The sequence below is a fragment of the Melitaea cinxia genome, chromosome 9 (assembly GCF_905220565.1).
Source record: "Melitaea cinxia chromosome 9, ilMelCinx1.1, whole genome shotgun sequence".
NCBI lineage: Eukaryota > Metazoa > Arthropoda > Insecta > Lepidoptera > Nymphalidae > Melitaea > Melitaea cinxia.
Window position 1 is genome coordinate 8,882,910 of NC_059402.1, and position 27,496 is coordinate 8,910,405.

Sequence of the window (27,496 nt, forward strand, 5' to 3'; positions counted from 1 at the left end):
AAGTTGGAATACCGTTAAAAATTCGGTAACGTTAATTTTTCTCGACAGACATAACACCATTTATGAAATAACGATATATCTATTATACTGGTATATTTTTTACCGGTATTAGCTCATATAATGATATAACATTGTATTTAACATTATATATTAATACCTAATGCTGTGTGGTTACGGCAGTAAAGAATATAGCCACCCCCCCCCCTCTTCCTGTGGGTGCTGTAAAAGGCGACTACGGGATAACACAATTCCACTACGACCTTGGAAATTAAAAATCCGACCGATGGCGGAAGTACCATCCAACTGCTGGCTTTCAAATACACAGGCCGAAGATGGCTAGCAGCGTCTTCGGTGCAATAAAACCAGCCCTGAGGTCACCAACCCGCCTACGCAGCGTGGTGACTATGAGCAAAACACATGAGTTCGTGCCATTTTTGGCGTGAACTTGAGGAGGCTTTTTTGCGGACTATTTGGCGCCCCTTTGTGATAGCGCCCGGGGTATGATGACCCACCCATCACTACGCCAGTGGTCTGTACTGGTTTTCAAATTAATACTGCACGGGCCTTTAGTATGCACTTTTGACTTTTATTTTGCAAAACAATGATAAGATAGAATATATATAAAGGAATATATTCCTTTGAGTTTGTATATTTGTATAGTACCTTTTTTTATAGCAGTAGTAATATGTATTGTTTTATAAAGAGATTTTTGACACTTCTTAATAGTCACATATAAAAGAAATATTTAATTTTAATTTTATGTATAGGAATTGGTAAATAGCTTTAAATGTCGTTTCTTTGTTTTTTCAAGTAGGTTAAGGGTTTTTATGATTAATTTTGTATCATAATGTATACAGTAAAATTGTATAGTAAAATCTTTGTTTTTTCAGAGCAACACATTGTATAATTTTCCAATTCCAATTTTAAGTAATCAACTAAAGTCTTGTATATATATACGAAATAAGCTACTGTTCGTTGTGTATTATTTGTATCGAAACAAGCTTTATTTACCAGTATTTTATAATGGTAATTGGTAAAGTTCCGGGCATGGCTTGGAAGCCTTATTACCAAAGTATCAATGGTTAATGCCCAAAACGCCATCGACCACGTCCGCTGAAATTGCCGTTCTACTAATGTAATAAACACCGTCTGCGTCGTAGCCCGTAGGCGAATTTTATAGATAGAACGCATATTTAGGAGTGGGCGCGATGTGGTCGCGAGTAGTGACGTCATCTATGACGTCGAGTGACGACCACGGGCTTTAGGTAACGATAACGATACAGAGGATGTTGTGATCGTTGCGGACGTTCTGTGGAACGCATCCAATTGCCTGCATTCTGTCAAGAATTTGTCAAGTGTTAAATTATTATTTTGATTGAGTGAATTTGAGGTTATGTCATGTGTACAGTATTTACAATTTTGTAAAATATTAATACGTTTGTGGTTTTTAAATTAATAAATAATATTTAAAATGGTTAATATTAAAAATCGGATTAATAGGAAAGGTCGGAGTATCATTGAAAAGCGACCTGTGTTTTCACCGGATGGAGAGTATGTATAGTTGTATACCATAAAATTTAAGATCAAATTAAAATATAAGCTACATTGTATTTATACCTCAAAATTTTTTAATCTATTATATGTACGCTTTTTTCAGATCTGTTGTAATAATCGTAGAAAACTTAGTTCGAGTATACAATGTTCAAACAGGTGATTGTGTTCGTACACTTGAAACCGACGTATCTATTAATGCAATAGTAACTGTCGAGTTTCCAGAAGATGAGGATTACAATTTGTATGGATGCTCTGACAACGGACATATCACTACATGGACTTGGAAACAGGGTGTGGTTCTTCGGGAGACAGTGAGTTGAACAACAAGCTTATAAAAGCTTCAAAAACTGACAATTATAACCTATTGTAAATCAGAAAACTTCTTTTGAGCTTTTTTTCTGATTTTTTTTTTTTTTTTTTTTTTTACCTTCAGTTACCGACCCTCATTTTTATATTACTACACTATTTGAAGTGTCGTTTTTAATAAAATCTATATTAAAAATTTGTTAAAAGTATATATAACCTTAATTATAAATTGATAAACATGAAATCTAAAGAGGACAAAAATACATTTTATAAACTTTAAATAGCAAAAATATAAAAATTGCACAAACTAGGAACATAGTTTAGAGTCTTTGAAAAAACTTAGTAAGTCCTCCGAAACGGCTTGACAGGTTCTCATGAAATTTTGTGTGCATATTGGGTAGATCTGAGAATCCAACAACATCTATTTTTCATCCCCCTAAATGTTAAGGGTAGTCCACCCCTAATTTTTTTTTTAATTTTAGATAAATTATTTATTTTTTATTTTATTATGATTTGGCATTAAAAAATACATGCAACCCTAAATTCCCCCTAAATCTTAAGGTTAGCCCACCCCTAATTTTTTTTTAATTTTAGATAAATTATTATTTTTTTATTTTATTATGATTTGGCGTTGAAAAATACATACAACCCTAAATTTTCACCCTTGTACCACCAACCCCTATTTTCAAATAGCGTTTAGCGGCAAGACAACGTTTGCCGAGTCAGCTAGTATATATATATATATATTTTTTTTTTTTTTTTTTGATATCGCAGGGTAACCCATTTACGGGTGATATCCAGGATGCCCGGGTAGGCATTCCTAGACCGTATGTCGGCTTAGCACTTGGGGGTGCACTACCGACCAAAACCCCTGCGGGAGCCTTCAGCCGCTTTAATTGGAGGGTCCCGGAACTGCAGGCAACAGGATCCCTCCAGCGACAGGCTGGCCTCGGCGAAAAGACCAGACTTCTCCTCCATGGGACTGTCCGGCTCACCTCTGTACAATCCCGACGACGCCATGTCTAGCAGGACCGGGTTCCCATCCCGGCCCGACATGGGCACAGGGGCGTTACTGGAGACGCATTAAGTAGCGCCTCCTACGCACCCCCGTTCGTCGCCTGCGGACGGAGGCCTCGTCGGCGGCCCCCTCTCTCATCCGCTCGTCGTTCTCCTTCTGGGACATTACTGTCTCGCAGAAGGAGACCATCGCCTTCCAGGACTCGTCGTCACCGAGCATCGCGGTGATAACGCTCGGTAGTGACAAGTCCCCTCCGAGGACTGTCGTCAGATCGCGACGTAGCGCCGCCCATCTCGGGCACACCTCGAGGGTGTGCTGGGCAGAGTCCACCGCCGCGCCACAATCGTGACATTCAGTCGTCGGCTCCCTTTGGGCCGTCCGACACAAGTATTCACCAAAGCAGCCGTGCCCGGTGAGAACCTGCGTCAGACGGAAGGTGAGGGGTTTGCGCTTACGGCGCATCCACCGCTCAAGGACCGGGCGCAAGGCAGCCGTTACGCGAGTGCCATACGGCTGCTCCAACAGGTCCTCCCCCCACCTCCGCATTAATGCTTCTTGCCCCATCCGGCGCACCCGTAGGATCCCGTCCAACGTGAGGTTCTCACCGAGAGCCCTCCTACCCGAGACGTATGAGTAGGTCTCGGCAAGGACCTCCGCCACGAGCTCCCACGGGGGGTCGCCAGCTAGAGCAGTAGCTGCAGCCCACGATACCGTACGATACCCCCGAATCACCCTCACCGCGATGATCTTCTGCGCCGACCGCAGTGCGGCCTTATTCTTCGCAGTGAGGCGATCCGCCCAAACCGGGGCACCGTACGTCGCCATACTCCGGCAGACTCCGGAATATAGCTGCCTGCAGGCAGCGCTGGGTCCTCCGAGGTTCGGGAGGAGTCTGCCCAGTGCACTCGCCACCTTCACGACCTTCGGTCCCACCATAGCGAAGTGTGGACCGAAGGTCCACCCTCCGTCAAGGATGAGCCCCAAATATTTCATTTGGGAGCTCATCCGGACTCTCCCCTCTCCGATCTGCAGGGTAGCCCCCGGTGGGGGTCCCTTGCGTCCGGTCCCGCGAAAGAGGAGGGCTTCGGTCTTTTCAATTCTGACACGAAGCCCCAAACTCTTTATGCGGCTGATCACGAGGTCGAGTCCGACCTCAGCCAGCCGCGCCACCTCCTTATAGTCTCGTCCCCGGGAGTAAACGAGAGTGTCATCCGCGTAGCAAATGACACCCATCCCGGGGAGGAGACGGCCTCGCAGGACCCAGTCGTATCCGATGTCCCACAGGATCGGGCCCAGCACCGATCCCTGTGGGACACCACAGCCGACCCGCCGCCACTCCACGGACCCCGACCGATGTTCGAGGCCTACTTTGCGATCGGAGAGGTACGCCTCCAGCAGCCTCCCTAGATACGGGGGTACTCCGAAGAATTTGAGTGCCTCCCGAATCACTGCATGCGGGAGGCTGTTGAAGGCGTTCGCGATGTCCAACGACACCGCGAGCACCACCTCCCTCTTGTGTTCCGCTTCACCCGTCACCGCCCGTAGGCGTTTGAGGGCGTCGATGGTCGACCGGCGCGCTCGAAACCCGAATTGGGATTCCGAGAGTCCGGGTCCCGAGCCCTCCTCCAGGTGCTGAACGAGCCGGGAAGCCACTATTCTCTCCAAGAGTTTCCCAGCTTCGTTCAGCAACACCACCGGTCGCACCGACGAAGCCGAGTCCGGGGTCCGCCCTGCCTTAGGAAGTAGGCAAAGCCGACCCTCCTTCCAGGCCCCCGGGAACTGGCCAGACCGCAGGCAGCGGTCAAACAGTTCCCGGAGGCTATCGCCGAGGTGCCCGAGAGCGATCCCAAGTACTCTCCCGTGCACCCCGTCTGGACCCGGCGCCCTCTTCTTACTCTGAAGGCGGGACAGAGCTGCCTCCATTTCAGCCTCTGTGACGGGTGGCGGAACACTCTCCTCCTCGTCCGGCGTCTGCCGAGCCATCCTGGGGGGCATGAAACCCTCGGGTTCGTCGGGAAAGAGTTCCCCGACGATCCTTCCCAGATATATATATATATATTTTATATATGTTCAGGAATAACTTCATCGTTTCTGAACCGTTTTTGATAATTCTTTTTTTGTTGGAAAGGAGATATCCCTGGTGTCGTACCATGATAAGGAAACCAGGATCAGATGATGGGATCCCAGAGGAAACGTGGGAAAACATCAAAAATCCGCATAACTTTTTACTGGGGTTAACGATTTTAATGATTTTTAATTTAATCGAAAGCCAATGTTTATTATGTGGTCACATTTAAATTTCATCAAGATCTGATTACAACATTTGCAATAATATTTGATAATGCATATTTACTTGACTATTTTTTTGTCTACCTACGTTGTATTACTTGTTGATGTAATTGAAGTCAGTTTTTTTGTTTGCCTGCAAACACATTTATTCTTTTACAACCAATTCCTGATGTACTGACATGTGCCATCAAAAAAGAAGAAACAAAATAAGCATTTCACAAAAAACATAAATTCTTCTTCTTCTTCTTTTTTTTATATGTACCACACGGTACATATAAAAAAAGAAGAATACATCCATATTCATTTATTATTATTATTATTCTTGAAATGGCTCCCTTGCGGATTTGCCAATATCAGAGTATTTAAACTTTGCTTTATTTGGAGTTATAGTGGGAGTACAAGTTCGGTTCCAATTCCCGCACAAGTTTACCTGAAAGAAAAGTTAACTTGCCTAAGACAAAAACACACAAAGATATATAAAAATACAATAGTAAATATATACTTGGAATAGTTAACTTTTGTTAGATATCTCCATCCCGTTATAGTTTTATATTGTTAGTTTCAATGAAAGTGCATAAAGAAGTAATAAACGGGGAGAAAACACACATTAATAAGGATTTTAGGTCAGTAGGACGTGGAATCTCAGGGGGAAGAGCATCATACAAAGAGAATCGTAATTTAGGACAAGAAAAAAATATATGTTCTGGGGTGCCTTCGTCTAAACCACATTCACAAATAGAGGAGTCTTTGATTCGTATTTTGGCCAGGAATACAGGTGTACACGAGTGGCCCAACCTTAGACGACATATAGTTGAGGTAACGGCTTTGCTTGCATCGCGATATTTAAAGAACCACGGCTTGACTAATATTGATTCCTGGATGCTAGCATAGTACTTCCCTTTAATGAGGCTACTACGGGACCAATATTCACCCCAGTCTGAGAGCATGCGGGTTTTGGAAAGGGTCATGAGATCATAACAGTAAACCCTATATTGACACAATATTCCATATGTAGTGGCTTCCTTCGCATAGTAATCTGCATCTTCATTCCCTTTAATACCTGAGTGACCAGGAATCCATACCAGTTTGACATGGATCCCCTTTAAGTGACACTTAAAGAGCAAATGCTTTATCTTTAGGACTAAATAGAATTTGACTTTCGATTTAAATTGATTAGAAAGGATGGCTTGAAGTGAGCATTGGGAATCCGAGAGTATAACAGATTTATCTAAATGGTGCGACTCTATGTAGGATACTGCTTCAAAAATAGCCAAAAGTTCACCAGTAAAAACAGAAGAATGTGGAGGCAATTTAAAATTTAGCACCACAATAAATTTCGGAATCCACACTGCTGACCCAATACATCCCTCCTGGGTTAATTTTGAGGCATCTGTAAATACATGTATCCAGTCCTTACAAATTTCATTAATTTTATAATTAAACTGGAAGTTAGCGAGGGAGGAACCTTTTTCTATACCAAGATTTAATACAACTTCGGGGACGCTAGTGATGGCTTCATATGGGATCTTATATAAGGGATTAAGCTTACACTGATAAATTGGACAGGGAAGACTGGTCAATTTAAGGAAAGATTTGATTAAACATGGCAGCTCCTTGTGTCTCCAGTAATTAGAAGAAGAAGTAAGTTCAGATAGGATAGATAATTTTGGAATAAGAGGATGAGAAGAATACTGATATGCTTTGAAAAGAAAACGGTCAGAAAGGTATTGTCTCCGAAACTGAAGAGGAGGCTCCCCACATTCAATCTGAAGAGCGTTGATTGGTGAGGATCTCATGGCACCAATAATTATTCGTAGCGACTTTGACTGAATCTTATCAAATAATTTTAAGCTAGTTTTATTACTGTTTTGAAGTAAAAACGATCCATAGTCCAAGTGGCTGCGAACCAGGGCGTTGTACACCAGTTTTTGGGTGTATGGATGTGAACCCCACCAGACACCAGAGAGCGAACGCATAATATTAATGTTTTTTTCACATTTTTTTACCTTCAAATTAATGCGAGTTGATCCTGACATTTTCGAATCTAGTACAACTCCCAAAAATTTTACACAATCCTTAACCGGGAAAGCTTGTCCGTTAAAAGTGACACTTATATTTGGAGTAGTTCTACAACGAGAAAACACCACAACACTACTTTTCTCAATAGAAATTGACATGCCATGGTTATCAAGCCAATCTGTTAAGTAAAATACAGCTCTGTTTATTCGTTCAACAGAGTCCGAGAGACTCTCAGAGGAAATATATAAAGCCAGATCATCCGCGTACTGAAGAATATTACAGAAACTAAGAACAGAGAGATCTAAATCGTGTGTGTATATACTATACAGAAGAGGACTGAGAACGGAGCCTTGAGGGAGTCCTCTCCATATCAATCTAGGAGATAGATCCAGATTACGCGTAGAAATAAGGAGGGAGCGACAAGAGAGATAATTGAAAATGAAATTTACTATCCTCACTGGGATACTCAGATTGAGCATTTTTTGCCTGAGTACCGGAAGTAGTACATTATCGTATGCGGAAGAAATGTCCAAGAATAATCCTATGAGGGTCTCACGTCTGGAGAAGGCGATCTGGATATCAGTAACTAAGGTCGTGAGACTATCCATTGTTCCCAGGCCTTTGCGAAATCCAAACTGACTTTTTGAAAGAATGCCTCTGCTTTCCATTAGCCATTCTAGTCTATTTTTAATGAGGTGTTCTAATATCTTGGCAAGCGTACATGAAAGAGCGATAGGGCGGTATCCACAGGGATCGGTAGAGAGTTTTCCCGGCTTAAGAATTGGCAAAATTACTTGAATTTTCCATTCCTCGGGAGGAGTTCCAGTCAAATAAATGGCATTAATAACATCCAAGACAATTTTTTTAGTTGATGGACCACTTTTAACAAAAAAGGAATATGGTATGCCATCAACCCCAGGGGAGGAGTCTTCAAGGGACCCTAGTACCAACTGAAATTCCTCCCAAGAAAATGGGGAATCAAAACTTTCTGAAGTAGAAAGGGGAATAGAGGAAAAAGATTCAGATTCTTCTAAGGAAGGAACATAAGGAGGAGCCAGTCTTTGTGCAAAGGAGTTTAGCCACAGTGATGGATCATTTGATATAGGGACATTGGATGAGAATGATCCACAGAATTTTCTTATATTTTTCCATACTAAAGAAGGAGAGGATGATGGAGATAGAATTTCACAAAAGTGTCTCCAACTAAGTTTTTTCTTTTGTAAAAATAATCTGGTTGTTGCGGCAGCTACATTTTTATATTTCATAAAGTTTTCTAGAGTCATAGAAGCTGAATATATCCGTTCTGCCTCTTTTCTACTCTTGCATGCTTTTGAACACTCACTATCCCACCAGGGTGGGGAGGAAATCCTTGTACTCCCTACATTTTGAGGTATACACAAGTTGGCACTCCTGAGCAGACAATTTTTAAAATTATTATAAAGAGAGTGAACATTATAAATATTTATGGGGGGAAAGTTTTGGGTTTCAGCATCAGTAGTTGAGTAAAAAAGTGACCAATCTGCCTTAGATAATTTGTATTTCAATCTGGGAGAGTTGGGTAAAGAAACAGGTAATGATGACAATGAAATGGAAATAACAATCGGGAAGTGATCACTTCCAAATGTATTTTGGAGGATGTTCCAAGTAAGATGAGAAGACAGGGATGGAGTGCATATGGATAAATCTACTGCACTCTTTGGATTTTGAGCGGGGGAAACTCTACGAGTAGGAGATCCATCATTAAGAATCACCAAATTTAAATTATCTATAAAATCAAGAAAGGAGGAAGAAAGTTGGTCACAGTAATAGGAACCCCAGCTAGTATGGTGAACATTAAAATCACCTAAATAAAAATGGGAGGAGGAACAGAGGAAATAATAGTTTCAAGCTCAAACAGAACAGTCACATTTGGATCAGAAATGTACACAGAAAGAAAAGATATATTCATAGCGCGGACAGCAACTATGTTTAGTCCTACACTATGGGAAGGAAGAGAGATATAAGAATAAGTGGTATTACCGGAAACCAAAATGGCAACACCACCTTTACCATCATCTCTATCGTCCCTGAAACATGAGTATCCCCGGACCCCAAAATGAGACCCAGGTCTTAACCATGTCTCCTGAACGGCAAAGACAAGTGGTTTATAATAATTAGCAAAATAAATGAGATCTTGTTTTTTATTTCTAATGCTACGACTGTTCCACTGAATCACATTGTGCGCCATTGCTTTGTGACAAGGAAATTAAGTTGGATAATGTGGTCATGAGGTTGTTCGGTAGACCGGTGTCACTAAACCGGGAGACTAAGTTAATGACTATAGAGAGTAATTGTTCAATGAGATTATCGTTTGATGAAATATTGTTGGGATTTGATGTATTACTGTCAGGGTATGCTAAACCGTTTTGGGTATTAGTTTGGGGGGTATGAATTATATCATAGTGTGCCTGTCTGTCATAACCTGGGAGTGGAGGAGGAATTGGGCGACGAGGAGAAAATGTAGTTTTGCGATAAGAAGTAGTAGTGGGAGTGGGTCTAATTTGTCTGTCAGGAGTTGAAGGAGGTGAAGAAATAGATGAGAGTCTAGTTACATCAGCAAATGATTTTTTAACTTGTGGAAATCTGGCAGATGCTTCCAAATAGGAAATGGATTCTTGGGACATCACTACTTTAATTGATTTCTGCCTTAAGTGTTCTGGACATAAAGGGTCATTTGCTGGATGATTTCCTGAGCAAAATAAACATGTTGGGGTTTGAGTGCAACTTTCTCCATCATGCATTTGACCACATTTGAAACATCTAGGTTTGGATCGACACTGGGATTTGATATGACCAAACCGGCAACAATAATTGCACTGTATAGTGGGAAGTACATAGGTTTCCACAGGAAGGGAGTTGAAGAAAAGATAAACATGTTTAGGAAGCCTTTGTCCAGAGAATGTTATGACAACAGATTGGGTAGGTATCCAAACAGGAGTGTTATCATTAAATGTTTTTCTACTTAGTCTCCGGGCTCGAATAACCTTACCATATCCATCAGGGACAACCAACTGTGACACAACATCTTCCATTGACCACTCAGTAGGAATGGTGCGAACTACTCCCATACGTGAGACACTATACATGGGGATAGAAGTTACATATCCTCCTGATGATAATACTGACAGTTCAAGGAAAGAGTTTGCATCTGAAGCAGTTTTGAATTGAACTGATAATCTGTTCCTTCCTACACGTTTAATACCATCCAGCATAATGTTTTGAATATTATTTTTAAATAAAAAATGTCCAAATTGTATTGGTCTTAGTATTGTACCAGAATTGGGTTCTTGCTCTATTTTAGAAATATGCACTACAAAGGGTCCAATATCCTCTGTAGAATATTTATTTTTCTCCTTGTCAAATTCAGGATTTGTGAAACTAAGTTGGACGGAAGGTGTGACATTATGAGGGTTTATTACAGTTTTTTTTGGATTTTGTGATGCTAAGGTGTCAGAATTTGGACGTTTGCGCCTATTTTCTGTATCCACCTCCATGTTGGATGTAGATGTTATAGGTGGAACATAACCTCCACCAGGATCTGGAGGTTCGTCATCCATTATTATAAATAAAACTACAAAATACTTACGTTAAAACAACACACACAAAACCTTCACCAGGACAACAACACAAATAGGCAATTTAACCGATAACAAGATAACTAAAATTGAAAAGAAAACGCAACTGAGTTAAAGCACTTGTATACAACACTCAACCCAAAAGCAAAGTCCCCCATATTCATTTAGTAAAAAGTGGGTATTTTAATATTACAAACAGACACTTAAATTTTATTTATTTGTATACATGTTTTATTTCTGAACTATCAAATGCCTTTTTTTTTCAGAAACTACAAATACCTGAAAATACACAAGTCATTACATTCAACTTGATAGATAGCAATGAATGTTTTGTGATAGCTATTGATGATCATCGCCACTTACACCTTGGTACATACTCCGTTAAACACGGAGGCCTACTTTATAAATACACTGAACTAAAGATTAAATATCATGATATTTTAAGTGTGGCCCTCGGCTGGTGTAATGGTGACAAATTTGCTGCTATCACTAATGGAACTATGATGCTTTTTGTCCAAAACCTAAATCAACCACATTTAAAATTACAGTAAGGCCAATTTTATATTTAAACTACCAGTGCCCGCGACTTCGTCCACGTGGAATTTAACAAAAAAATTATTGTTAAGTTTGCAGAATTATAAAAAAAAATTAATTTCTAAAATAAAAGTAGCTTAAGTAACGCCTTATTATATCAGCTATCTGCTAGCGGAAGTTCCGTTAAAATCGGTGTAGCCGTTTCAGAGATTAGCCGTAACAAACAGACAGATAGACAAACAAAAATTATAAAAAATGCTATTTTGGTATATGTACCATGTATTTTAATATTACAAACAGACACTCCAATTTTATTTTTTTGTATAAATATTATTATTACATTTAAAAACATTATAGTATTCTACTTCTCTAATGTTAATAATAATTATATTGACTAGCTTGTTGGCGCAGTTTGTAGTTGGTCTACTTTCTGTTCCGTGTGGGTTGTGGGTGCGATTCCCGCCTGAGTCTAGGTGTAATATTTGTATTTATATAATTATATATGTAAAATATAATATAATATAAGTATTTAGCTATATCAGCCGGCTGTTACCTACAATACAAGCATTAAGTTGCTTACCATAGGAACAGACGACCGTGTGTGTATGTTATAAGATATTTATAAGAATTATATTGAATTTTTTTAATATAAATTTTATTAATAAATATAAATTTTAATTTTTAAAATGACATGATTCAAAAATTCTTTTAAAGTAAACGTAAATTTTAAACACTTGTAATATTGATATTATAAAAGACTATTTATTTGTACAGGTTGATGAATCATAACAAATTTAGAATATTGTCTGTAGCCGCTCATCATAGAGAAAGTACAATTGCCATAACAGATACAATTGGCAGAGTAACTGTTATCAGAGGAAATTTGTATGATCACAAAAGTATTGCCAGGGAAGTCTTACATTGGCACTTTTTGCCACCTATGGCTGTTTGCTTTTCTGTTCAAGGTATGGTATAATAATCAGTAAACACATACTATTCTAAAATCTATTATAGGGTGTATGATAAAGATATATATCTGCTAATGTCAAGATAAAAAGTAGCCTCTCTGTTATTCTGATTTTCCACTTTTCTACCTAGTAGTTACCTTATAGTTTCATTACAATCAGTTAAGGAGATTTTCTATGAAAGCTTAACAAATGTCTATTAATCTATTATATCATCTCACAAACTATCGTATTTTTATTATTACTGTGTTGTAATATAAATAAAATCTAAAATATATGCCTCATGTTAACTTTTTCATTTATGTATTGTATACTTTCTGTATTGTATACTTTCTGTATTGTAGTTTTTTTTTTTCTTATATCTGTTTATTATAAATTTTCTTTAATTTTTAGGAAATTACGTTATTTCCGGAGGCATGGAGAAAGTATTAGTAAAATGGACATTAGGGCACTTGGCAAACAAAACGAATGAGAAAGCCTTTATTCCTCGGTTGCCAGGCATGATAAGATTTATTACAGCAAACAGTTCTCACATTGCTATTACACTTTCAAACAACTGTAAGTATACTAATAGTAAAAGAATTTTACGGAGGTCTATTTTAAAGAAAGTACAGAATCTAAAATAAAATTGACGTTCTTACCTATTTAAGAAAATTTGATTTTTGACTAATATCATAAAATTAACTTTATTATTACCTTTCTTTTACCAAAACTACCTTCATCTCTCAACTTCTTTTGCTGAAAATTTAATCGGCACAGGCATTAAGTTACCTTATTTAAATACAGACAGTTGTGTGTTTATATTAAAAAATGTATATATGTATATACTAGATGATCCAGCCACGCGTCGCTGTAGCTCATTAGTTATAATAGATTAAATATCAAACAAACATTATAATTCAGATGAATAATATGTGAAGTCAAACTGTTCGTGATATGATTTGTCAAATATATAATAAACATGAAAATATTATATAAATTCTATATTCAAAGGCGCCATCCATAATCTAGAAATAAAAATACGGCGCCATCTACCGGATATAATCTGTGCAACTTATATGCAAAACCGCCATCTTATAGAGAAATAGAAATACGGTGCCATCTACCGGATATCTGTGCAACTTAGATGCCAAACCGCCATCTATTAGAATTTTGTAGAAGTAACTGATAAATACACACTAAAGTCGTATAATAAACATTTAATTTGCAATAACAATTATTAAGATCAATAATTGAGATAAACACTACCCTATCTCCCAATTTAGACCAAATTACAGATGCTTAGAAAATGTTATAAAAATTGATTCAGTAGTTTCGGAGTTTATCACGAACATATATCGTGACACGAAATTTTTATATATATATTTATATATATATAAGATTTATGGTATTAACTAAACATTGAATATAATATTTTAGCTGTGGTGATTGCAACTGCACAAATGCGTGTAATAACAACGATACTCGAATGCGGAGGTTTGTCTCCAATAACAAAGGCACTTGGAGGCGCCCTCGTTTACCACAGACCACTATCAGCATTATTGATGCCTGGTAGAACAGGTCATTTACAACTTTACTCTACTTCAACTGATAAAGTATTTTATAATGTAAGTATATTTATCTATACTAATTGTATTAAATTTTAGCTAAATGGTTTATTTACTTATTTAAAAAAATAAAAACAAAATGTGCTAGGCTAATGAAAAATTGCTAATTTAACTTCCATCTTATTAAGTAAAATTAAGCAATGAAATATAGAAGTGGAGAAGCAAACATAAAATGTAACAGGAATAAAATCTCTATTCTCATATATAACTTAAAGTAGTATTTTACTAATATATAAATAATTTTCTTACAGATTGATATCACACAAATGAATAATATACCACCGGAAAGACAAAACTTATTACCATTAGAAACTGAAGTCACGTGTGCAGCCATAAGCGCAGATGGTTCATGGCTTGTGACGTCAGAGTATAGGAATGATGGTGTAAATTATCCAGAAGAAAAATTAAAGTTTTGGGCCGCACAAACAAACGACACATCACCCTTCAAATTAAACACTTGCGTTAATCTCTCACATGGTGGTTGCAATGTTGTGGCGTTAGCTCTAAACAATAAAGGTGAATTTTGCGTATCATCGGGCACTGATCAGAAATTCAGAATATGGAAACGCGATAGTACTTCACAGAAACATAGAAAAAAAGTAGTTTGGGGCTGCCTCACTGCCTGCTACTACTCATCCGGACTTGCTCACTTTCTTTCTAATCCTGTCCTCAATAATTTCAAGACCAGTGAAATGTTGACGCCCGGAAAAGTTGAAGATTTACCTTATATGAAAGGGTCTGGCAGTAAAAACGATATTATAAAGAAAATTATGAATATACATAAAGAAACAAAACTTGTCAATCCAAATGTAATAGACAGACATTTCGTTAAGGATGACGAGTTTGCCATGGGTGGTGTAGCTATATCTCAAGACGGTTCACTAATAGCTGCTTGGTTTGGCAGTAAACTTACTTTATGGGATACGCATTTGTGTAACTTGCGAACAACACTATCGCATCCTGCTTTACGTCCTAGGGGTATTCATGTTCAGTTTGGAAATAATGACGCTGCACATTACGTAAGTTGATTGAAATCTTGTACTTAATAAAATGAAATTAAAATTAAGTAATTATAAGGAAACCTTGATTCTGTGCAGATACAAAAATACTCTCATTCACTCTCTTCTCATACTCTTTAAGCTTGGTACAGACTATGAACAACAAAGAAATATATTTCTTGGATTTAAGAAATACTCACATACCCACAATTGCAAACAATATTGCGTAACGCATCTCAGAAATGGAAAATAAATAGTCAAATAAAATTATACTTAAAAGAGATCCAAAATTTTGTTTTATAAGTTGTTCAGAAATATATTTATTTTCAGTTGGTATGCACAACTGCTAATTGTGTAGCTGTATGGAGCCTTCTGTCCTTAACTATAAAATGGATGGTACAGATAAAAACAACGTGCTTAGTGTCGGATCCATTCTCAAATAAAATGGCGATGGTCACTAGACACAATGATGGTGAGTTTATTTGTATTTTTGAACTCAAAGTATATATCAAAAATAACTAAACCGTTATAAAATAATAAATAAAAATAAATAAATAAAAATTACTTATCGCATTTGATATTAAATTTACTGATGAAAGTTATGAACAGAATGTGAGTGACGTCGCATTTTTTTTTTTTTTTATGTCACTAGGTCGGCAAACAAGCGTACGGCTCACCTGATGGTAAGCGATTACCGTAGCTTATAGACAACTGCGACACCAGAAGCATCGCAAGCGCGTTGCCGACCCAATCCCCAATCCCCCCCTGGAGCTCTGGTCACCTTACTCACCAACAGGAACACAATACTGCTTGAAAACAGTATTATTTTGCTGTGATCTTCTGTAAGGTCGAGGTACTACCCCAGTCGGGCTGCTCCATATTTTGAGCAGGAAATTCCTGCTGTGCCCTACCTCAGTTACACATTGGCATTGGCACAACAGTCATAGCTCTAGTTTGTGGCTGCTGCGCTGGCGGTTGTGGGTTCAAACTAGTGATGTGATAGATCGTCAAAGATTTAGTGTTATTATCCCCGGATACGGACGGATAGGGATATGGATCTTTATTTACTCACTCAATCGATGTCGGCGCGTGACTTTGAAACGATAGTTGATGTCATGCCCGCCGCAACTACAGGCAGGACAGGTTTCGACTTGCATTGCGCGCATATTACTTTTGTTTAGCAATCAGGTCCAGGAAACGTCGCGCATCTCACCGTATACGTATCCGTACGGATACGTATGGATACGGATATGAACTTCGTTTCTCCCGCGGATATCCGCGAATACCATAATATATCACCAATTCAATTCCCGCACATGGCAAACATTTTTATTGGCCATACAGTTGTTTGCCGTGGTCTGAGCGTTTGTGCTTGTGTATAGTGTGTGTATTTTCGAACCCCCGACGCAGGAGATAATCCTAGTGGGGGCCGTTGAGTGTGAGGCGCTTAGAATATAATAATATAATCTTGACAATGTGTCGGCTATGATCATAGCATTCAGCTATTGCACTAGCGGTCGGTGCTGCGATGTTATAAGCAAATGGCAATTATTTGTATAGACCATACAGACGTATGCCATGACCAGGCTCATAATGATGTGGATATTAATCTATAAATTGATAAAATTTAAAAATAGTTTTTTTTTTTTTTTAATATGTACGATTTTTATTTTTGTGCTACCCACACATTAGGAATTCTAAACAGTTTTGAATATCATATCAAAAATTGACCGCTCCAGCGGGGTTCGAACCCGCGTCTCCGACTGACCGTGTCGGCGCTCTAGCCAATTAAGCTATGGAACGATGTACCCGCTAGAGCGAAATTTTTGATATGATGATTTTTATTTTCGGTTTAAGCGAACCGTGGCGCCCGTCGCTCTAGCGGGTACATCGTTCCATAGCTTAATTGGCTAGAGCGCCGACACGGTCAGTCGGAGACGCGGGTTCGAACCCCGCTGGAGCGGTCAATTTTTGATATGATATTCAAAACTGTTCAAAAATAGTTGTTTTTTGCAGTATATGTATTTACGCCACAGTCTTCGAAGCCACTGTTAGTTCAGAAGAATTTAATAAATCCTAAAACAGGAGTCTTTAAGCAGTGTACATTTGGTTCATCAACTGGAGAAGATGTTAGACTTTACGTCATGAGAAATGATTCGGTAAGTTAGATTTATATTGGGTATAATTTTAAAATTTTATATTGCTCCTAACATATAATTAATACATTGCATTAATATACATTATAACAACATTATATTAATAGTAATATAAATTAAAATAGTAATAATAATAATACTTATAATAATTAATGTGTATAGTGTAGATAAAACTTGACTTAAAACAAGAAATTAAAATACTCGACATATATTTTCATGTATCTAACATCTATACATATAATAAAATGGTAGGAAAGTCAAAACTGTACATTGAATATTTTTTTAAAAGAATACATGGGGTGTGATCTACAATCGATACTGAAGCCAAAAATACAGTTTTTAGAATTTTTGTCTGTTTGTCTGTATGTATGTCTGGGATAAACTCAAAAAGTAATGCATGGATTTACTTCAAATTTGGCACGAATATAACAAATTATCACGCTATCACCTACGGGGAACGAGCAGTGAACCTTTATTTCTTCAACGCATTCTGTAACAACGTGTAAATCTAACGACGCATATTTGAATGTTGTTATTATGTTAATAACCATGTCATAACCTAGCTTCACACTATAAATAAAGACATTCTGTAGTATATTTTGTATCAGCATTGCACCCGTGCGAAGCCGGGGCGGGTCGCTAGTATTGAATATCTCTTGACTTTTACATACACTTAACGTTTCTATGTCTACCCAAGCTGAGGGCTCAATACTACTTGACTCACTTTTAACAATATTTACCCTTCTCTAGATGACCTGTATTATTTTTTTAATCCTACTGATGGGTTAACGTAGGTTTCATGTAGTAATTTAGAACTTTGTTAACTATCAGTATTTAATCAGCTGATTAACATCTCGGCATATGTGCCTCAGTGTTGTCACCTGTAAGTTTAAAAAACGCTTAACTATGTGAGCTATATTTGAATATCGCTCGAATAATTGTGTTTGCTCGCAAACGAAAAAAAAAACCGACTTCAATTACATCGACAAGTAATACAACGTAGATCGACGAAAAAATTGTCAAGCAACTACGCGTTATCAAAGATTACTCAAAAAGCAGTTATCAGATCTCGATAAAATTTATATGTGACCACATGATAAACACCAGCTTTCGATTAAATTAAAAATTATCAAAATCGGTACACCCAGTAAAAAGTTATTACGGATTTTCGAGAGTTTCCCTCGATTCCTCTGGGATCCCATCATCAGATCCTGCTTTCCTTATCACGGTACCAAACTAGAGATATCCCCTTTCCAAAAAAAAAGAATTATCAAAATCGGTACATCCAGTAGAAAGTTATGCGGTATAATACAACGTAGGTCGACGAAAAAAGCGTCAAGTAAAAACGCATTATTAGATATAACTCGAAAAGTAGTTGTCAGATCTCAAATAAATTTAAATGGGACCAATTGGCACACACCACCTTTCGATTAAAACAAAATTTGACGAAATCGGTCTACCCGGTCAAAAGTTCTGATGTAACATACATAAATAAAAAAAAAAAAAAAAAAAAATACAGTCGAATTGAGAACCTCCTCCTTTTTTGGAAGTCGGTTAAAAAGCGTGAGATTTTTCTTGAGGATATTGACTAAGCGAAGTAAACATAAGACCACGACCCTCTCCCCTCGCCCCAGTGACCAAGCGTGGTACTTTGGACCTCCCCTCACTGAACGGATCAAGTGGAATTTTTCAGGAGCATTTTCCACTAACATATTTTTTTTTTTTAACTTAGATAGGTTGACAAACAAGTGTACGACTCAACTGATGGTAAGCGATTACCGTAACTTTTAGACGCCTGCAAAACCAGAAATATTGCAAGCGCGTTGCCGGCCCTATCCCCAATCCCCTCGGAGCTCTGGTCATCTTAATCACGAACAGGAACGCAATACTGCTTGAAAGTAGTACTATTTAGCTGTGGGTCGAAGTAAGGTCGAAGTACTACCCCAGTCGGGCTCCAGGTTTTGAGCAGGAATTTTCCTGATGTGCCCGACCTCAGTTGAAATTCAATCAATCAATCATTACAGTCTATATAGTCCACTGCTGGACATAGGCCTCCACAAGTTTACGCCATAAATAACGTGAACTCACGTGTTTTGCCCATAGTCACCACGCTGGGCAGGCGGGTTTGTGACCGCAGTACTGGCTTTGTCGCACCGAAGACGCTGCTGCCCGTCTTCGGCCCGTGTATTTCAAAGCCAGCAGTTGGATGGTTATCCCGCCACCGGTCGGCTATTTAAGTTCCAAGGTGGTTGGGGAACCTTGTTATCCCTTAGTCGCCTCTTACGACACCCACGGGACGAGAGGGGGTGGCTAAATTCGTTAGTGCCGTAGCCACACAGCAGCTGAAATTGATTAAGCTTAAAAAAAACATTTTTTCTATCACCAGGAAATCTACTGCCTCGAACCGGAGAAGTCGGAGGAGGGCAGCCTCGAGGCGATATCTCGCCGCAGCGCGCCCGCGTCTAAATTCGGCGCGCTGCTGGCGGAGCGGCGCGCGGAGGGCGTGCGCGAGGACCGCGGCGCCGAGCGCTCGACCGCCGGCCGCGGCGAAGGCGGGGCGCGCGCCGTCGCTCAGGTACAGCTCTGTTTGTATACGGCAATGCTTCAAGATTCTTTAAAGTGTTTTAAGGAGAGCACCCCAAGATCAAGGCGAACACCCCAAGATTAAGACGAACACCCCAAGGGCAATGAGACCCTGGCCCAAATAGGGCCAAAATAATGTGATCCTGGAGGTGAACCTCCGGAGAAGAAAGCCCGAGTAAAGAGGGCAACCTCGAGGCCCGTACCCAGACAGACCCTCGGGCCTGTCAGGAAGACCCACACACACAATCTTTAAAGTGATAACTTCTTATGGGTGTCGTAAGAGGCGACTGAGGGATAACACAGTTCCGCTACCACCTTGGAACTTAAATAGCCGACCGGTGGCTGGATAACCATCCAATTGCTGGCTTTGAAATACATAGGCCGATGACGGGCAGCAGCGTCTTCGGTGCGACAAAGCCAGTACTGCGGTCACCAACCCGCCTGCCCAGCGTGGTGACTATGGGCAAAACACATGAGTTCACGTTATTTGTGGCGTAAACTTGTGGAGGCCTATGTCCAGCAGTGGACTGTATAGGCTGTAATAATGATGAACTTCTTATGGGAAGGTAAACCGCTTCGTTACGTCACGCGTTGCGGCGCCAGTCTGTCTGGCTTCCCTTTCTTTCATGCATACGGCAGAGGTAGGCCGGCTCCTCCTCTCTCACTTTAACCCACAGCATCAACCGTTTTCGGACATACCCTTCCCCCTCTCTCTACTCAGTGTTTAATGTGAGATAGCCATTACTCTTGACAGTGAGTATATAACGTTAAATTATATCTTAAATTAGTTTAAGTTATCACTTCTGTCGAGCGTCCCGAGACGCACATGTGTCTTTGTCACACTTGGTCACATTTATGAGACCCCCCCCCCTCTACCTAGTGTGATGTCACATATTTTGCAAATTCTACGTATCAGTTTCGAAATTAATTTTCTAATGTTATTATCTTCTAATATATAAAATTCTCGTGTCGCGGTGTTTGTAGTTAAACTCCTCCGAAACGGCTTGACCAATTCTCATGAAATTTTCTGTGCATATCGGGTAGGTCTGAGATTCGAACAACATCTATTTTTCATACCCGTAAATGTTAAGGGTAGTCCACCCCTATTTTTTCTTTAATTTTTAGATAAATTATTCATTATTTATTTTTTTATTATACAACACTAGCTGACCTGGCAAACTTCGTATCGCCTTATTTTTTTTTCTTAAATATAATAATTACATATATCAAAATAAAATATACCCTATAGTTCAAGTTGGATCAAACTGCACACGGTGTGCAAATTTGATTAAAATCCGTTAAGTAGTTTTAGAGTTCATCGCGGACAAACATTGTGACACGAGATTTATATATATTAAGATTAAAAAATACATACATCCCTAAATTTTCAACCCTCTACGATCAACCCCTATATTTTATTTGTTAATTATAAACTTTAATTTCGTCATGACTTAGAATAAAAAAAATTATATATACTCTTAATTTTCCACCTCTCTACGATCAACCCCTATTTTTCCATCGCAATTTTTATTATTTATTATTTTTAATAATTTCCTTTAATTTTGATTTTTTCTCTCAATTCAATTTGATCTCCTGCCTTCGCCGGTCGATAACTGATCAACTATCGATCGATTAGTTATCCCCGCTAGATGTCTACCGTTGTCACCTCTCATCCAGCAAATATTACGGAGTAGGGCTGAGAATGATACTTTCATTGTCTACAACGCTTTCGATTATGAGTAAATCCCCGCACACTTACAGTATATAGTTTATTGGCAAAACAACGTTTGCCGGGTCAGCTAGTTCTTCAATAAACTCAACATCAATCAAACAGGTATGGAATTTTATAAATCACTAGCGACCCGTCCCGAATTTGCACGGCTGAAATAATGCTAATACTTAAATATACTTACTACAGAATGTCTTCGTTGTATACAACGTTCACAGCTTTTTTCGTATTAGACTATACAAACATGTTTTTTTTAGAGATTACTCTTGAATTGATATATTATGGTTTTAGTCTAATCCTATTCAACTTAATTGTACTTACTATTAATGCGGCTTAACAATTAACCTTAATACCGACTAAAGTACGAACATAAAATTTCGAAAAAATTGTCGCGCCGCGCCGTCGGGCGCCTCCGCCGGTACTTCTGCAACCGCTATGTCCCTGTATTTCAAATCGGTAATATCTTCGAATATTCATTTAAATTACATGCTGTTAAGCCCATATTGATCTATATTAAACGCACAATGCATTTATAGTACTTAATTGGATAAGGATTATTGCTGTATTGCTTAAAATCGCTTAGTAAATATGCCGTTATTTCTCGTAAAATTTTAAGGTTAAAAAATTGTTATTATGGGTTATCCCTAAGAGATACCATACCATCGCGGACTATTTTGTAGACCTTTTTAAAATGCACAATACTGTAGTACATTATTTCGATCTATCTAGTAGGGTTCAGCCAGCGTTTGCAATGTAAGCGTAATAAATGTGTTTATTTACGACATCACATTAGAATTCTCTACGATTATCAGTATTTCTCTACTATATTATGCATTTATTATACATATAAACTTCCTTTTGCATCACTCTATCATCACATCTATTAAAAAAACCTGCATCACAACCCGTTGCGTAGTTTTAGTTCTAAGCATACATAGGGACAGACAGACATCAGGAAACGACTTTGTTTTATACTATGTAGTGATTATCGAAATAAAAGATCGGCTCTTAACATAATTATACAGTGTTAATAAGCGCAGCGGTCACAGCACTGGCTGTCGCACTGGCAGTCGCGGGTTCGATCCCCGCTCACGACAGACATTTGTATTCGCCATATAGACGTTTGTTGTGGTTTGGGCGTTTATTCTTGTGTATTGTGTGTGTTTCCGGACATGACATAATGTATCTTGTATCAAGCATTATAATACTATATACTAATCAACAACCCAAAACAAACAAACAAACTGAAAACAAACGAAAAAGGAACTGAGTCCGTGAATATCTTTAAAATAATACGGCTTGAATGAGCCAGTTTTAATCAGACAACTGAGGTAGTACTGGATCAAATATCGTAAATAAGGTGAAATCAAGACAAGCATTCGCTGTAATCACGTGCTCCCATTCTGACAACACCAGTATCTTGTATCGCGGACAACACTGTTATATAATGACCTCGTTACTTGTATGAACGAGGATTTGCTTATATCATCAATGGAATATTTATTTTAACTATATATGTGTATCACTTTAAGCAACTTCATTGTTTGAGTGTATAATAAATTATTATCTTTGTTAAATTAGTTAAAAATCAAAATATAAACTAAATTATATTATTCTTGAATCATCGTTTTAAAACAATATGTTGTAATTTTGTTTTCTATGAAATTCCATTAAAGTTTTATCCATTAGAGCAAAAAATTATAATCAACGGTAATTACTAGTAATATTGCTTTTAGTTATCTTCTAAATGTTCTTAAAGTAATATCAGAATAATCGTTTGTTCAACCTGTCTACTGACCGATGATCATCATACTCGTAGGTCCGCCAATACCCGCACAAAAGCATGCAAAAATCCTGTAATCATTAAGATTTATCAATTGCCAACTTTTTAATTTGAAACGTAACGTGTAACCCATGATATTCTAAGAAAGCGGTCTCCAATTAAAACTCAACCGCACTTCATCTTTGCTTTTCATTAAACAAGATTGTAGTCAAGTACAAGCATATTACGCATAAAAAATCAACTACTTTAAACGGAGTCATATTTGTATAATTGAAAATCCACTAAACTAGAAAGATTTCACTGTGATAAATATTGTTAAGTTTAAAATTTAGCCCAAAAGTCATTTAACAATTCTAAAAATGAAAGAAAATTTTAAAAACCAGTATTATTGTTACAGTTCTTATCAGCGGCTCCACACATGATCCCGCCAGTGAGTCTTCTATGCCCCTTGTTCCTCCAACAAATATCCGGCTACGAAGAAATTGAGGAAACTGAGGAAGGCGATAATATCATGGAAGTCGATCCTCAAAGCACCGACGAAGAAGACGAGGAAATCAAATCAAATCAAACACCAAAATCTGTGCAACTTTGGGCGCCGAATTATGATGAAATTAAGGAGAAACGATTGAAAAAAATCCTCAAAGAACCCTTACTAGATTTAAATTCATCGTCATCGGTGTTTGGTGTTTAATTTTGTAAATAAAAAAATTAAGTAATACTATTAAGTCTTTTATTTAACACAAAACCATTTAGGTAAAAAATTATAAAGTACGCAATAAACATACGGAAATAAAAAATTTTAAAATATATATATTTAATTTAATGCCGAAAATGCCTCACATAATTTTAGAATAGAGCTAATTAACTTCAATCTGCTAGGACGATTTTTACCAAACACCAACAACAAGAAACCTCTACACCTAAAAAGAACCTCAACGAAATCAGTCCATCCGTTCATCAGCTATGATGGCACGACAGACGTGATATGTTTGACGCCAATCGTCAAACTAATAACACAAAGCATGGACTAACCAAAAGTGAGCCGTGATTTTTCTGTTGTGTGCCTACTAAACAGGTACCTAAGTACCTATATGTATTTCAAGCGCTGCTAAGCGCTTTGATGTGAATTGTTTAAATCTGCTTCATGGCGTATGCTGTATCAATCAAAAATGCTTCATGGCGTATGCTGTACTCCTAAATAAATATTTTTTAGATATAGGTACATATGTCAAATCACTATAGTCGGAATCAAGCTCCTCCCGAAACTCCTTGCTAGTGCAGGTGACGACTCACATCCTATCGACCTTAAAGACGAATGTTAAAACGCCATATTTGCCATAGGTATTTGGTAACTAATTGGCTCAAATACAAAAACAAGCTAATAAACACAATGCAAATAAACATAACACGCACACAAAAGAAAGTGTTTTTGCTAGGAATCAAGGATCAAAAACCTCTATTATTATTATTCTTTAAAAGATAATGTGAAAACATTGCGGCTTTATATTTTATACAGATAGAGACAACAAAAGATAGTACAAGTAACTGTTGATCATTCTTGTATAAATATACTTGTAGTGAACTAGTCTCGACGTACAATGGAATTTTTCAATGCAAATGATATAGCACTGGAATTTGGAAAGTAAATAATTTAAGTTGGACGGTCAAGGACTACTCTGATAAACTAGTTGGCTACCTCGGAGAACACTTAACTTTAACAGTTTATTTTGAAACCGAAAATAATCCGAGAGATATGAAATTTTTCATCAAATGCATCCCAAGGTTTGACAAGTGGAAAGCTAATGATTTAAGAGAAGCAACGTTTTTTAATAAGGATAATGTCATGTTAAGTAGTTTGTTCAAAAATTTTCAAGATGCTGTTGGTAAGTCATCACATCTTCATCATCATCACTTCTGCCTATCGCAGTCCGCTGCTGGACATAGGCCATGCTGGAAAATGACGTGAGCTTACGTGTGTTGCCCATAGTCACCACGCTAAGCTGGTGGGTGGGTGACCGCAAGGCTGGCTTTGGCGCACCGAAGACGCTGCTGCCCGTCTTCGGCTTAGCAACATTCATTTTTATTTATATAGATAGATTAAACATTAAAATTGCTATTATAGAGTAAGTAAGTAGGTAGTAAGTAACAAAATCCCATTTGCCATAACAATCATTTGTACATTTTAGGTCATAAAAAGTGGCGTCCTAAGCTTTTACATATTAAAGAAGAGCTTTTTGTGTTTGAAGATGTAACGCAAATTGGTTACACTATGCCAAATAATGTTAATACTTTATGTTACGACGAAACTATCGCAACTGTGACCGCATTAGCGCAATTCCATGCTCAATCGTTTATTTATGAAGAAAAAAAAGCATGGAATTAAAAAGACCATACAGAATTTAGGGGGGACTATAGGGAGTACTTATGTGAACCAAAGAAAGGTCAATCATGGCGCGATACAGGAATGAAGGCTGTCATAGATTTTCTTAAAGTTTTCTCACGATTCAAATTACAACCAGATTTTATAAAACTAATCGAAGAAATAGTACCCAATCTTTTTACCACTGCAGAAGAACAAATGAAACCCAACCCAAAGGCTCGAAATGTAGTTATCCATCGAGATATATGGTCAAATAATATTTTTTTTAAAAGCAAGAAAATGAAAAGATTCACGCACTTCTAATTGATTACCAAACTGTCCTTTACAGTGCACCAATGCTAGATTTGTCGTCACTGCTTTATTTCAATACCACTAAATCATTTAGAAATCAATATACTAAAAGAATTATAGAATATTACTATAATGTTCTTAGTACAGAATGAAAATTGGTAAATATAGAAATACAGTTTATTATAGATAAAAATAGTATTATGAAATCCTACGAAGAAAGTCTTGTTTTTGCATTAACACAAGCGGCTTTAATAGTGCCAATAACAGCTATCACAAATGAAAAAAGAAAACAATATTTCAATAATCCTGAAACAGCTTATAAAATTAATTGTATATCTCGTAGTCAGGAATTTATAGAACTAGCTCGAGAAAACGTTGTGTACAAGAAAAGAGTTATAGAGCTCTTGGACGAGATTGTAGAAAGATTTTTTACATTTTCAATAAAATATTGTACGTATTTTATCTTATCGTCTTACATTTTATTTAGTTCGTTTATTACTCTTATTTTTTTTTTCGTTTACATTTTGATAAAAACCACCAAAATACACATTAAACGACTGCAACAGTGGCTCTCAACCAGCTTAGGTTTTCGCGTAATGTGTGAAATTAATATTATCTGTTTTGTGATTAAAAATATTTTTATATTACTAGTGTGGACAATTAACCATTCTAAACGAAAACTTCATATCTTTTATAGATTCATATTATTTTGTGATATTTTCTTGTTTCTCTGGCTGTCGTAATCACAGAACTATTTTAGAAGGTAAAAAAAAATTAACATCATATACACGGCTTCCCAGAATAGTTGGATAATCCTGCACATGCGTGTGCGGGGGGGGGGGAGGTTGGTTACAACACCAAAAAAATCTATCTCAAGCAGTTTGCGGTCTATGCCATTTTTTGTAAAATTTAGAAAAATCCCAGTTTTTAGCACATTTATGGGCATTACGTCCCGTCTATTTGAGCCGTATATAGTTTTTATTTTCTTTAACGTCGTTTAAGTCGCTGAACATAAATTTTATTTTTGAAGTTTACTTAACTGCTAAGTTTGACCACCTGTGGTGTAAAAAAATATATCGGAGTTGTGTTAGCTAACCACTTAAAAATAGCCTACTTCATATGGATTCTAAAACAGTACCACCGTATATATATATCATATTTTATTAATTATATACATATTATTTGCAGGTATTTTTTTGAGTTTTTATTAGATAAATAGAGCTGTCGACCCTAAGAATTAGACTTTACCATCTGCTCGACTTATTCAGATAAATTCTAAACTGTGTGAGGGAAACAAACAGTGCTTAGAAATAATGCGAGTAAAAGGAACGAAAAATTTCCTTTGTATGTTATTGGATTCGTGTTTGGTTATTGTTCTATCTCCGTAGGTAGTTAGAAAATTTTGAAAATTCGAATTGGAAAATTCCTCTGAGTTGAATAGCTTATTTAAAAAGGAAGGTTAGGTATGCTTTAAGAAGAAAGGCAATTTTTTCCTCAAAATAACGCGGGTGAAACCGCGAGGCCTAGATAGTAATATATATTTAACACATAAAACTTTGAGAACTACTGATCTAAGACATTAATGCAGTAAACTATATAACAAAAGTAATTACGGTTATCAAAGTCTCATATTTTAAACAATCTCTTGATGTTATTTATTCATTTTATTT

At 37.6% G+C, this 27,496-nt stretch overlaps 1 protein-coding gene across 1 annotated transcript; it reads left to right on the top strand.

The window, feature by feature from the left end:
* Window positions 1-1,471: 1,471 nt before the first annotated feature.
* Window positions 1,472-27,222, top strand: LOC123656631 (WD repeat-containing protein 75-like). The gene is given in 15 exon segments (XM_045592297.1): window positions 1,472-1,551; window positions 1,658-1,865; window positions 11,067-11,347; window positions 12,109-12,299; window positions 12,693-12,857; window positions 13,719-13,906; window positions 14,158-14,925; window positions 15,235-15,376; window positions 16,921-17,063; window positions 19,447-19,635; window positions 23,553-23,838; window positions 24,799-25,038; window positions 25,342-25,803; window positions 25,806-26,276; window positions 27,215-27,222. Coding segments are annotated over 15 exon segments (3,822 nt in total).
* Window positions 27,223-27,496: the final 274 nt, after the last annotated feature.